At 42.2% G+C, this 14,665-nt stretch overlaps 1 protein-coding gene across 1 annotated transcript in view; it reads left to right on the forward strand.

The window, feature by feature from the left end:
- Window positions 1–14,665, forward strand: part of cep164 (centrosomal protein 164) — an 84,014-nt gene that overhangs the window by 16,189 nt on the left and 53,160 nt on the right. Inside the window, exons 2-4 of the mRNA XM_066716415.1 lie at window positions 2,432–2,520; window positions 2,867–2,978; window positions 11,167–11,380. Coding sequence (XP_066572512.1) covers window positions 2,439–2,520; window positions 2,867–2,978; window positions 11,167–11,380 — 408 coding nt within the window. The 5' untranslated portion in view covers window positions 2,432–2,438. The remainder of the gene's footprint in view (window positions 1–2,431; window positions 2,521–2,866; window positions 2,979–11,166; window positions 11,381–14,665) is intronic.

Genomic DNA, 14,665 nt, shown 5'->3' on the forward strand with positions numbered 1-14,665 from the left:
TGGAGCCCATCTCTTCTGTATAAGCCCGGCCTTTCCCAAAAACAATCCCAGTTGTTCACAAAAAAACGAAATTATTTGATGCACACCAGCTTGTCAACCAGCTATTTAGAGAGGACAGCCTGCTGAAGGCCTCATCCCCTCTGTGTAATGTTGGTAGCGGGACAGAGAAAATTATATTCTGAAATCGTTTTTTCGCTGTTTTGCATAGCGATGTAAAATTTCTTTTTAAAATCTCTGATTGTCTAGGTCTAATATCGTTAGTGCCAGCGTGAATAACCAGAGTAGAAACTTCGCCACCTGGCAATTCGTCCAATTTAGCTTCGATGTCAGAGACTCTGGCTCCCGGGAGGCATTTTACTTCTACTGCTGGTGACACAATCTTTATACTTCTAACTATGGAGTCTCCAATAATGAGCACCTTCTCAGCAGACGCACCGCCGAGGGGTTCAAATCTGTTCGCGGTCCGGATGGGATTGATTTCGTGCTTTCGTGCTTCTAGAGCCTCTCTATGTCCTATTATGAAGTGTTTACCTTTTAAAATACTGTTTTAATTCCTTCATATGCTAAAATAAAATGAAATAAACACCGTATATTATTTTATATGCCCATAAATGGCCAGCGGCAGCATGAATACTCTGAGGGGACATCCCTCATTTTTCCATTTTTTTTATTTATTTTTTATTAATAATATTTATTATTTTTATTATCCTTGGACACAATTATTTACTAGGGCTATTATTGACACCCATTTTCAAGTAACATTTTAATAAAATACTATCGCAGCATGTCCATTATTCATCGCAGAATGCTTTAAAAATGTACTTGACATACTTTTTTTCACAAATGCTTGAATTTTGTGCGGATTGTGATTTTTTGGGCTTGTTTTATTTGTAAAGTGTTTGTTTGGGCATTAAATATTAGCCTACACTAGATGTTTTCAACTAGCTATCTAAAAGTGTAACATACAGCAATATAAAAGCAGAGAAATTGTTCTGGTGTAGTACCGAGGGTAGTATTACTATGTTTTATTTATTTTTTAATTTTTGGGCTTGCACACCATCTCTCTCATGGACTGATATCAAGATATCAAGGGAAAAATGTTTATGAATTTTCTATGGGTGCGTTCACAAGTGACAGACTTCTTATGTGCTGCCTATATGATATTTTGAATTACATGATTTACTTTAAACGTATAGCCAACATTTAACATCATTTCATCTTCCTTGGAAGACTTTTTTTATTATTAAATTGTCGTGACTGTTATGTTAATCCCCACTATCTTTGAAGTCTGTTAATCGCGGGCATTTGTCGCTACCAGTGTGAAATGATATGAAATCCCTTCAAGTCCGGTGTGAATAGGCCTCGCTCTGTACGGTCGGGCTTTTTTGGGCTTTGGTTTGTGGATCTGGCTGGTCAGCTCCTGCCAGGTAATTGGGCCATCCAGTGGGTTTTGATTGTTTTTAATTCTGATGAGAATTTAATGTTTCATCAACTGGATGATATACATTTTAGATGTCAAAACAAGTATTTTTTTGTTGTGTTTTGGATTGCCAAATGTTTTTAATTTTTTTTTGAGCGTCCCAGAAAGAGTTTGGACCTTTTGAGTTGTCAATTTCTAATTGCTTGTAGTTGTGCTTTTTCTTGTGCAGAAGTATTGTGCAGCCTGGCAGCAGCTGAGCTCTCAGGCTCTGCTTGCTCTTCCCTCTGTACTGTAGCCCTTCTCTGGTCTGGGTCAGCTCTGCTCTCCTGCTGCTGCTGATCCACCATGGCCCTCAGCCTATCACTGTCGCACTGCTCTCCCTGATTTCTTTTATTTTTGTCTTATTTTTTTCTTTTCTTTTTTTCTTTGTCTTTCTGGTCTTCCCTACTTTCCATCTTTTTCTTCTTCTGTTTGTTGATACCTTCTATCTTGTGGGATTGGTGATATCCATATCTGCAAATATTTATTTACATTTTAGAAGTTAATTTGCATCTTATTTGTTATATTTTCTGAATTGTATTAGGCTATATTGTATTCAGAAAAAAATACATATTTTCTTTTCTTTTAAGAGCTCATCTTATTTGCTGTTTCTCTTTCTGCACCTCTCTCTCTGCTCCATCTTTCCAGTCTCTCTCTTTCTCTCTACCCTCTCTCACTTTCTTTCAATTCAAATTCAACTGGCATGACAGTTATATTAGTGTTCCCAAAGCAATAGGCCCCTTTCACACATCCATTTTGAAATCTGAATGACTGCCTTGCAGTAAAATACATACAGTAAATATACATTTAAGACTCGTAGTTAGATATTTTTAGATACAATATGCTGATACTAATTGTTCTATACAGTCTCTCTCTCTCTCTTTGTTTGTTTGCTTTCTGTTTTTTTTTTTTTGGTCTCTTCATTCATTATTTATAAAGTATGATTAAGTAAAAAAAATCTTTCTCTCTCAGTGCCACCATGAGTGCAGCCACTCTGCAGATTGGAGACCAGCTCATCCTGGAGGAGGACTGTGATGAGAACTACATCCCCACTGAGCAAGGTACTTAGAGCAGGAGGAGGAGAGGGCAGGAACAGATGGGGAGTTCTAAAGTCAACTAGATAAATAGAGGAAAGTGGGGATGAAAGACAGAAAAGTACAGGGCTGCGAGAGCAGGGGGATAAAGAGGAAGGTGCAGATGGGGAGTTTTAAAGTCAACTATTGAAAGCAGGAGGAGAGAACAAAGACATTCTGTGTCTTGTATGATCTGTGTAAAGCATTAATTGTATATACCAAGATATTCTTTCCTCTTTTCTCCTACCCTGTGATCTCCCTCCCTCTCTCTCTCTCTCTATCTATCTCCCTCCATCTCCGGGGCTCACACTGTCTCTCCCTCTGTGCCTGGCAGAGATTCAGGAGTATGCTCGGGAGATTGGTATCGACCCTGACAAGGAGCCGGAGCTGATGTGGCTAGCCAGGGAGGGAATTGTGGCCCCACTGCCCTCCGACTGGAAACCCTGGTGAGGACTGATTGATACACTCACTGGCTTACTGACTGACTGACAGATATACTTCCTGACTTATTGAATGATGCACTAATTTACTGACAGATTGACTGGCTGGCTGAGTGATACACTTATTGACTAATGGACATATTGAATGAAATTTGAATGTTGATGTTTTATTACTTTGAGCCACTAGGTGTCAGCACTGAAAGTCTGTAGTTGTAGCTGCCCACCCTTGCACAAGCAATGTGAGTGAAAACTACCTGTATTTCAATAGGAGCTTCTGGCGAGTGATGTGAGCGTCGCTTTAAGTACAATTCACATCACTAAGATATAAACTGGTTTTGTTTTGCCGCAACTGGAAAGAATCTGACCAATCTGAAGAAAAGTAAACCCATGTGGAAACACACCTCAATGTATACACATGCTCCATAACAAACAGCATGGACGATGAGAAGTGAATTTGTAGGTAGGGCCTACAGCAATTTCCATTTATTGTATTTCTATAAATTAAAGGACAAAGACATGAAATACAAATTGTATTTTATAATATTAACTTTATGATGTAAAGAATGACAATGGCATATACACTCACCTAAAGGATTATTAGGAACACCTGTTCAATTTCTCATTAATGCAATTATCTAACCAACCAATCACATGGCAGTTGCTTCAATGCATTTAGGGGTGTGGTCCTGGACAAGACAATCTCCTGAACTCCAAACTGAATGTCTGAATGGGAAAGAAAGGTGATTTAAGCAATTTTGAGCGTGGCATGGTTGTTGGTGCCAGACGGGCCGGTCTGAGTATTTCACAATCTGCTCAGTTACTGGGATTTTCACGCACAACCATTTCTAGGGTTTACAAAGAATGGTGTGAAAAGGGAAAAACATCCAGTATGCAGGCGAAAAAGCCTTGTTGATGCTAGAGGTCAGAGGAGAATGGGCCGACTGATTCAAGCTGATAGAAGAGCAACTTTGACTGAAATAAGCACTCGTTACAACCGAGGTATGCAGCAAAGCATTTGTGAAGCCACAACACGTACAACCTTGAGGCGGATGGGCTACAACAGCAGAAGACCCCACCGGGTACCACTCATCTCCACTACAAATAGGAAAAAGAGGCTACAATTTGCACAAGCTCACCAAAATTGGACAGTTGAAGACTGGAAAAATGTTGCCTGGTCTGATGAGTCTCGATTTCTGTCGAGACATTCAGATGGTAGAGTCAGAATTTGGCGTAAACAGAATGAGAACATGGATCCATCATGCCTTGTTACCACTGTGCAGGCTGGTGGTGGTGGTGTAATGGTGTGGGGGATGTTTTCTTGGCACACTTTAGGCCCCTTAGTGCCAATTGGGCATCGTTTAAATGCCACGGCCTACCTGAGCATTGTTTCTGACCATGTCCATCCCTTTATGACCACCATGTACCCATCCTCTGATGGCTACTTCCAGCAGGATAATGCACCATGTCACAAAGGTCGAATCATTTCAAATTGGTTTCTTGAACATGACAATGAGTTCACTGTACTAAACTGGCCCCCACAGTCACCAGATCTCAACCCAATAGAGCATCTTTGGGATGTGGTGGAACGGGAGCTTCGTGCCCTGGATGTGCATCCCACAAATCTCCATCAACTGCAAGATGCTTTCCTATCAATATGGGCCAACATTTCTAAAGAATGCTTTCAGCACCTTGTTGAATCAATGCCACGTAGAATTAAGGCAGTTCTGAAGGTGAAAGGGGGTCAAACACAGTATTACTATGGTGTTCCTAATAATCCTTTAGGTGAGTGTAAAAAAAAGGTCCCGAAATCATGTCCATGGTGATATTTACACTTTCTATATAAACCACAATTTTTAAGACAACATTAATGTCTAGTCTCAGTGTAATGTCTCAATGTACTCTGAAATTAAAGCATAGAACAAATAAACAATTGGAGATAAAAAGTTTGTTTATCAATATTAAACCCCTTAAGTTGACAAACCCCTCTGGTACCCATTAAAGGGCACCAAATCCATATGCTTCTCTTTAATGCCATTATTATTATTATTTATTATTATTTTTATTTCTTGGCAGATGCCCTTATCCAGGGCGTCTTACAACATAAGTGCAATACAAATGCAAGAATACAGTTCAGTACAAGGCATCAAACATTACAAATTCAAATTTACGCCATGTGTACTCTTCACTGTTGTGTTGTTTGATATCCCATGAAAGCAGAGACTCTCAGCTTTCAAACGATGTGAAGCATTTTCTGATGTGAAAAATTTGGTTTTATAGCCCCCCAGCAAATATTGGCAATTATGACATATTCTGGAACCAGACAGTCTACTGATCAAAACAACACCATCCATGTTTTGGTAGAAGCAACACACACCCATAGAGATCAAAATGTCAAGATGGAAAACTCTGCTTACAGTGTACTAATACACAATGATTTTACATAATTGGATCTGAACTTCTTTGTGATTGATAGAACATCAAATGTTCAGGATTAATTGTCAGGTTTTCCTGAACAAAACAAGCCTAGACACCCCCCCACCACCACCACCGGAGTGCTGAATGTGTTTATCCCATGGTCTCTGAATGATGGCGGGGGACACAGAAACTGTAAATTGGATGTGTCTGAGAATGAAACACGGTGGTAGCCAAGAGAATAAGCTTTCAAATGATGTGCGTATTGTAGGAATACAGTGTAACTTCTATGCACAGGAGCTGCGCGTATCACTGCCAAAGAATGCTTAAGAGGGTGTAGTAACACAGTTTGTAACTCTGAAATGTACATTACTTTTCAGCTTTTGGTAACCTAAACTTTTTTTTTAACCTGGCAGTTTACCGCTTACCTTTGTACCATTTCAGGATATTCACTGGGCTTGAACTGCTTAAATTTCAATAAAAACTGGAAGAATGGGGGTGTTCTTAAGCTTTTGACTGGTAGTGTATGTATGTGACGTAAAGATGGGTTCCGAATGTAACCCCGGTTATCTGAATAAGGAAGCACTGCCCAGGGGGCGGGGGTTTATGTGCACTTCCATAGGAACCCGATCGAAACACCACTCTATCAAAGCTGCCATCGGCCCCTGTGCCCGTCACTCAAATGGGTCCCTACCCTCTTCTTGTTTGTATAAATGGTGATGTCTGCACAGGATCTTCCAACTTTGCCGAGAGTTAGGACTCCCGTGCGAGTTTGCAACTGTTGGGCAGAGCTTCCTTTTTCAGAGAACTGTGCAACATTTGCAACCTATCGTTATCTTTCAAGTTGGGAGCACTGCCCAAGGGGGAGGGGTTACTGTATAACAAAACCATTGCAAGGGAGGAGGCAGCGAGCTGATAATGGAGCCTGCCCTGAGGAATAGCACTAGGGGTCCTCGGCAACAAAACTCCAGACAGGAGCCACAGGGGCCCCTTGGGGCCACACCTGGGCTGACCAGGAGCAAGGACTGCAGTCACATTCTTACTGGGAGCTGTCTATAACCAGCATATATAAAGTGGGGCTACAGAGGTCAACTCTTACACCCTCGGCTTACAAAATAGCAAGGGATAGCTCTACTAAAGGGATACAAAAGGGATAGAGATTAAATAAAATACAAAGAATATGTTGAGCTGCAAAGAGAGCTTAAGAAAGAGATAAGTGAAGCAAAGAGGGAAATAGAAAGAAACATAGCTAAAACTAATGCAAATAACTTTTTCAAAACTACAACAGCAAGAGGTCAATAAAGGAGAAAGTGAAACAGATAAAGGGCAAAAATGGAAGTATCTTGGAATACGAACAAGATGCTGCAAATGTTCTAAATGAGTATTTTACAGAGGTTTTTACAGAAGAAAAAACACATAACATGCAACAGGTTAACACCCAGTCTAGTCAAACCCTAAGAGAGATCAGAATAAATGAGGAAGTACTAAAGGGATTAGCAGAATTAAAAACAAACAAATCACCTAGGCCAGATGGTATATTTCCAACAGTACTTAAAGAAATTAGGGAAATTATTTATTTATAGGCCGCTAACTCAAATATTCCAAATGACACTTAGAACAGTGGATGGTGCCAACTGACTGGAAGACAGCAAATGTCATACCAATCCACAAGAAAGGGGACAAAACTGAGCCAGGAAATTACAGACCAATCAGTCTCACCTGCATCACCCGTAAAATGTTGGAAAAAATTATTACACAGAAAATAGAGGAGCATCTTAATGAAAACCATATTCTTGGAGATAGTGATAGTGTAGACGAGGCAGATCATGTCTTACTAATTTATTAGAATTTTTTGAACATGCAACTGCAGCTGTAGATGAAAGCATATGATATGATATACTTAGATTTTCAAAAAGCCTTTGATAAGGTTCCACACCAAAGACTGATCCTCAAATTGGAAGCTGTAGGCATTCAGGGTAATGTAAGTAGATGGATTATGAACTTGTTGATGTATAGGAAAAATAGGGTGTTGATTAGAGGAGTTGCTTCTAACTGAGTGAGGTTGTTAGTGGAGTTCCACAGGGATCAGTACTAGGGCCTTTGCTTTTTCTAATCTATATTAATGCTCAGGACTCTTGGATAGTTAGCAAACTTGTCAAATTTGCAGATTATGCTAAAATAGGTGGGTCATCAGATACAATCTCGGCAACACAGGCTATTCAAAGGGACTTCGATAACATTCAGTTGTGGGCCAACACCTGGCAGATGAAATTCAATGTGAACAAGTGCAAGGTATTACATGCAGGTTACAAAAATGTCCACTATAATTACACTATGGGAGGAATAGAACTAGATGAAGTAATGCATGAGAAAGACCTAGGAGTCTATCTCACTTTCCCCATAAACAATGTGGGGAAGAAATAGAAATGGCAAAGAGAATGTTAGGGTATATTGTCAAAAGTGTAGAAAGGGAAGTAATGTTAAGACTGTACAATGCACTATTTAGACCTCATCTGGAATACTGTGTACAGTTCTGGGCACCACAGTTCAAGAAAGATATCGCTGCTCTAGAGGCAGTTCAGAGGAGAGCAACCAGACTTGGTCCAGGTCTGAAGGGAATGTCCTACTCGGAGAGACTGAGGGAACTGAAACTTTTCACCCTGGAACAGAGGAGACTACGTGGGGACTTGATCGACCACATCAAACCAGAGGAGCTTTTCCAGATCAGCAGGGACACACGCACCCAGGGACACAAATGGAAATTGGGCTACAAGACATTCAAGATAGGAAAACAGGAGACACTTCTTCACACAGAGAGTAGTCACAATCTGGAACAAACTCCCCAGCGATGTGGTAGAAGCTGAAATTTTGGGAACATTTAAAAATAGACTGGATAGGATCCTTGGATCACTCGGTTATTAATGGACACCAAACTAGCATGATGGGGTCGAATGGCCTCCTCTCGTTTTTAAACTTTCTTATGTTCTTATGTTCTACTAGTGCAGCTAGGAGTGAGGCCATAAATCTACATACAGCACTGGTCAATCAGAGCAACTCTGGTGCTCTCCGTGCGACATCGTGGCAGTGGACACCTGCTTATGTGGGAGCGGGGCCACAGACCCACTTTAATTCACCATAATACACAGGTGGCTAGTCAGACACTGGAGTAGCCACAGCTGAACACAATGGTATATACAACATGGGCAGCAGGAAAATTCAAGCTGCCTAAACTGAACAGTGGCTCCACAGCTCCACTGTGCTGTCATGATAACTATATACATCGCGTGGTGCAGGAAGCAGATCGTGCTCCCTCTGCATAACATGGGAGCAGTTGTCACCTAATAGTGCAGCTAAATGCAGGACAACAGCAGGCTCTACCATGACAAACAAACCATATACATTGTGTGGTGCAGGAAAGCAGTTCGTGCACCCTCCGTGCAACATGGGAGCAGTGGCAGCTTGCTCCAGTAGCACAGCTATGAGCGAGGCCACACCAGCTCTACAAAATTGTAATAAACTAACTATATACACCACAGATCGCAGGAGCCAGCTCATGCACCTCTCGCTTAACACAGGAGCAGTTGACAGCTGCCGATTTAGCATAGCTAACGCAGGGCAACAGCAGCTCTACCGTGTTAAATGAATGGACTATGTACACAGCGGGGCACAAGAGACGGCTTGATTACCCTCCGCTGAGGACAGCAGCAGTGGTCCCCTTCTCCGTGACTCACAGCCAGAGTGGGCCACAGACCTGTTGAACAAGGAACTATATACACAGTGAGGGAGTGAGAACAGCTCGAGTGTCATCAGCTGGAAACGGCGGCAGTGGCTCTCCAGTCTGCTAGTAGCACTAGGACAGGCCACAGTCCTGCTGTCTTATAAATAGTATATATATACAGTGGGGTACAGGCAAGACGCGTGCACCACCGCAACACAATGCAATAATAAACTAATTATATACAGGGCAGCCCTGTAAGGCAACGTACCTGGTCCTGGAGCAGCTTGGGTGGGAAACATGGTTCATAATAGCTCCATCCACGATGCGCTAACAGGGGCAGACTGGGAATAAAGATCAGCAGCCAGAGCCTGTAGGCTACTGCGGCTTGACTGAAGCTAACACCGGGTTCCCAATGGAAGGGACCTGTCCTGTAACGTCCAACCTGTAGAACCGGACCAATGTAAATGATGAAGCCCAAGCTGCAGCTGCACAAATATCTGCCAAGGGGGCGCCCTGGAAATGGCATAGTGGTAATAGTGTACACAATCCTATGTGAGAGGCGCTGCTTTGAAAGCGCCTGGCCCTGTGTCCACACTCCATAGGTTACAAACAGTTGGTCTGAGTCCCGAATGTCCTTAGTGCGTTCCATATAGCAACTGGGACCCGCACAGGGCAGGGCAGGTGTAGACAACTCTCCTGCTCCTAAGAGAAGGTAGGAGGATGAAAAGCCATCAACTCAATAGGCCTGTTGACATGAAATGGAGACCACACTTGGGAGGAACACTGGGTTATGCCATAGGGTGACCCTGGAGCCATCTCCCACAAAACGTATACACGAAGGGTGTAAGGACAAGGCGTGTAACTCGCTCACACATTTTGTAGAAGTGATTGCCAGCAAAAACACAGTCTTAAGTGACACTATCTTCAGATCAGCTCACTGCAGTGGTTCAAATGGGGTTTGGGAAAGTGCGTCCAACACTACATCAAGGCGCCATGCGGGCAGTGAAGAGGCGTGGGGAGGCCACAGCCTACAAGCTCCCCTCAGAAACTGCAGGAAATGAGACCCAGGGGGCTCGCCATCAATCCGGACATGACATTCAGAGATGGCCGCCAGATGCACTTTGAGTGTGGATGGGGACTTGCCCTGGTCCAACAGCTCTTGTAAAAATAGTAATATGACCCCGATGGGGCAATTAACTGGGTCATGATACCCGTCTTGGCACAAGGTGCGAAACGTCCACCAGCGATAGGAGTACTATGACCTTGTAGAGGGAGCCGGTCTGGGCTCCCACCTTGTAAGCTCTCTGGAGCAGGGTCTCCGTTACGTGACACTGCCTGTTGGGGCATGCCAGGTCGTGAGGTTCTGCAGACAGCGGAGGCAAGGAGACCAACGCGGCGATGGTGGAGTTAACCTGCTGGAAGTGTATCTAGAAGAATTGATGATGTTTTGAAGGCAAAGGGTGGTCGCACCAAATATTGATTTGATGTAGATTTTTCTTCTGTTCCCTCACTTTGCATTTAGTAACTTGATAAATATATTCTATTAACATGTCTATTTTTCAAAGCATTCTTACTTCACACCTGCCTAAAACTTTTGCACAGTGGCGTAGGCAGGAATTCGTGGAGTCGGGGGCCAAAATGAGGGCAAAGAGGAATGATGAATTCACTGGGTCTGGCAGGGGACATTTTTGAAATGCGCGATTCTGAGTCATTTAGAAGTCGAAAAACTGGCTTAACACTCTAATGCAGCGTCTAACATGCGTGGTTTGAATCCTGAGAGGGGAGCTCCAACCTACAAAATATTAACTTTCTGCAATATTAACTATTGGCATTCTGCAACATTGCTCACATTGCTTATTCGACTCACTCACTCGCATCCAGTCTGTATGCAGCCTAACTCTACAAACAGAGATCATTCTAAACAGTGTCCTCCTTCCCTCTTTCTCTCGGGGGGTGAATGGTAATGTTTTCTCTGTGCAGGACAGCTACATATATATCATCCTTTTTCATCTTTGTTCAATAAAGGTGTTTAAAGTCTCTCTCTCCTATCCCTCGGTCTCTCAGTCAGGACGTGACTGGTGAAGTGTACTATTTTAACTTCTCCACTGGCCAGTCCACTTGGGACCACCCCTGTGATGAGCAGTACCGCTGCCTGGTGGCTCAGGAGAGAGAGCGCTCCCAGCCCCGCTGCCCCCCCGCCAAGAAGGACAAAAAGAAGAAGAAAGAAAAGAAGGACAAAAAGGACAAAAAGGAGAAGGAACCTCTCAGACCTCCCATGGTATGACACTGAGATGCTGCCACACGACTGATTATCTGACACAATGACTGACTGACATACTGACACACTGAGATACTGACAGACACACAAACACGCTGACAAACGAGACCTTGAGATACTGCCTAAGTGACTCACTGACACTTAAGATCTAAGATCATGACTGACTGACACCTGCACTTCCATGCTGACACAGTGACTGACTAACTGTTGTCCAGGCAAGGGGGCATCAGAAATATCTAAGGGGGCACTACTACTTCCAGTCGATGTAAACACAGGATGGATTATAATCGATAGTACAATTACACACAGTGTATTTGCAGCCACGTACGTCTGTCTTCCCACAAGAATACAGGCTACTGCACCGCTTTACAACATGGACAATTTATAACCGGCTCACAAAAATACAAGTTATGACAATGCTACACAGCTTCATGCACAATACCCATCTATGCAAAACAAAACAGTTGCTAATTACCATAACAACACTTCCCCATGCCAATACAATGCATTTCCAGTCTCGGAAAGCAAACAACACTGTACGATGCACCACGACTTATCAGTAAAATGCAGCTGTCACTGTCACGTTGCAATTTTACCATGCAGTTGTGAGCACAGCTAAACTATTAATTTTGCTTACTAATTATTAATTTGTTCAACTTTGAAAGCAAACCTAAATGGTCAAATTGACCCAGATCTTCTACTGTGTGAATTATATTTTACCAACTGGTAAAATGTGTGTGACTATGTAAGAATGGTGCTAGGGCGTTGCATGAATGAAGCATATAGACCAGGAGATAAAATTATTATTTTTGGCCACTAACCACTGTGTCTGGTAGAAGGAAAAAATGTACCACCAACTTGGTATTTTTACCAGCCAATGGCAAACATCACCAAAAGTGTAAATGTGTGGTGAACAGGTTAAAACGTGGCATTTATTCAGGTAATTAATCAATCACCATAACAAAAGCTAATTCCACACCCGTATAGATGAGACAGGTGTGTATAAGGGAAAAGGATCTGGATAGAAAAAACATGATTCCACTTGCAAGTGTTAAGGTCTTTGATCAAAACATTGCATTCTATTGAATTATAACACTTGCTAGTAGAGACAGTGTGCGGTAGCATCTTTTTCAAATTAATCAATCACATATGCAATAACGTGTCAGCTAATGGGGATCTGTATCAACACACTAAACTAACACATGAGAAGGGGTGTTATATGGTGACACATTATTGCTCTTCATACTCCTCTTCCTCTTCAGTGCTACTCCCTTCTCTGGGTTTCTGCATGTCATTAAAAGGAATTAATTGGATTGGCTAGATATTCATAGAGTCACGGTCTGTGGTTGGGTAAAAAATATATAATCTCTAGGAATGAAGACAGACAGTAACGTCCTATCCATTGGTCAATACCTTGCACACCAGCAATGATGCAGTTTAACATTTTAACAAACTGCACATTTCTCTTTAGCAGAATCTCCGCTATGCAGCAAAAAATGCATGTCTCCATCGCAAATGGTTTCCCCATAAATGTATACGTTGTAATCTATGCAATTGATGAATACTTATCTAACACAACAACTTTGTTCTACAGTGAGGGGAAAAAAGTATTTGATCCCCTGCCGATTTTGTACGTTTGCCCACTGACAAAGAAATGATCAGTCTATAATTTTAATGGTAGTTGTATTTTAACAGTGAGAGACAGAATAACAACAAAAAAATCCAGAAAAACACATTTCAAAAAAGTTATCAATTGATTGCATGTTAATGAGGGAAATAAGTATTTGACCCCTTCGACTTCGCAGCGTCTAACATGCGTGGTTTGAATCCTGAGAGGGGAGCTCCAACCTACAAAATATTAACTTTCTGCAATATTAACTATTGGCATTCTGCAACATTGCTCACATTGCTTATTCGACTCACTCATTCTGGCTGAGGGAAGGAGGTTCTCACCCAAGATTTGACGGTACATGGCCCCGTCCATCGTCCCTTTGATGCGGTGCAGTTGTCCTGTCCCCTTAGCAGAAAAACACCCCCAAAGCATAATGTTTCCACCTCCATGTTTGACGGTTGGGATGGTGTCCTTGGGGTCATTCCTCCTCCTCCAAACACGGCGAGTTGATGCCAAAGAGCTCGATTTTGGTCTCATCTGACCACAACACTTTCACCCAGTTCTCCTCTGAATCATTCATATGTTGGCAAACTTCAGACGGGCCTGTACATGTGCTTTCTTGAGCAGGGGGACCTTGCGGGCGCTGCAGGATTTCAGTCCTTCACGGCATAGTGTGTTACCAATTGTTTTCTTGGTGACTATGGCCCCGGTGCCTTGAGATCATTAACAAGATCCTCCCGTGTAGTTCTGGGCTGATTCCTCACTGTTCTCATGATCATTGAAACTCCACGAGGTGAGATCTTGCATGGAGCCCCAGACCGAGGGAGACTGACAGTTATTTTGCGTTTCTTCCGTTTGCGAATAATCGCACCAACTGTTGTCACCTTCTCACCAAGCTGCTTGGCGATGGTCTTGTAGCCCATTCCAGCCTTGTGTAGGTCTACAATCTTGTCCCTGACATCCTTGGACAGCTCTTTGGTCTTGGCCATAGTGGAGAGTTTGGAATCTGATTGATTGATTGCTTCTGTGGACAGGTGTCTTTTATACAGGTAACAAGCTCCCTTTAAGTGAGTGCTCCTAATCTCAGCTTGTTACCTGTATAAAAGACACCTGGGAGCCAGAAATCTTGCTGATTGATAGGGGATCAAATACTTATTTCCCTCATTAACATGCAAATCAATGTATAACTTTTTTGAATCCATTAAAATTATAGACTGATCATTTCTTTGTCAGTGGGCAAACGTACAACATCAGCAGGGGATCAAATACTTTTTTCCCTCACTGTATAAATATCTATGTAAAAATACATTATTAGAAGCCGTATGGAAATGGCATAATAACAGCAGACCTGTCAACTCTCACACACCTCGTGTCAGACTCTTGTATTATTGTCCCGACATTATGACGACTTTGTATTGTCACAGTTTCAAATTAACTAAAAAGGTTGTGACTATTTGTTTTTAAAAGGAATATTTTGCAATTACAGCTGTAATTGAAGTACCAATATGTTTTTCTTTTAATTTCTATACATTTTCATTCGATTGCCAGTTTGGCAATGTGAACTACAATGAAAATGCCTTAACATTAGCGTCCTTGTAGCAATGTTTTCTAGTCACAACAGCGAAATACAAAATGTATAAGACCTAGCTAGCTAGCTAATTTATACAGTCTAC

Source organism: Amia ocellicauda, chromosome 11 (assembly GCF_036373705.1).
Source record: "Amia ocellicauda isolate fAmiCal2 chromosome 11, fAmiCal2.hap1, whole genome shotgun sequence".
Classification (NCBI taxonomy): domain Eukaryota; kingdom Metazoa; phylum Chordata; class Actinopteri; order Amiiformes; family Amiidae; genus Amia; species Amia ocellicauda.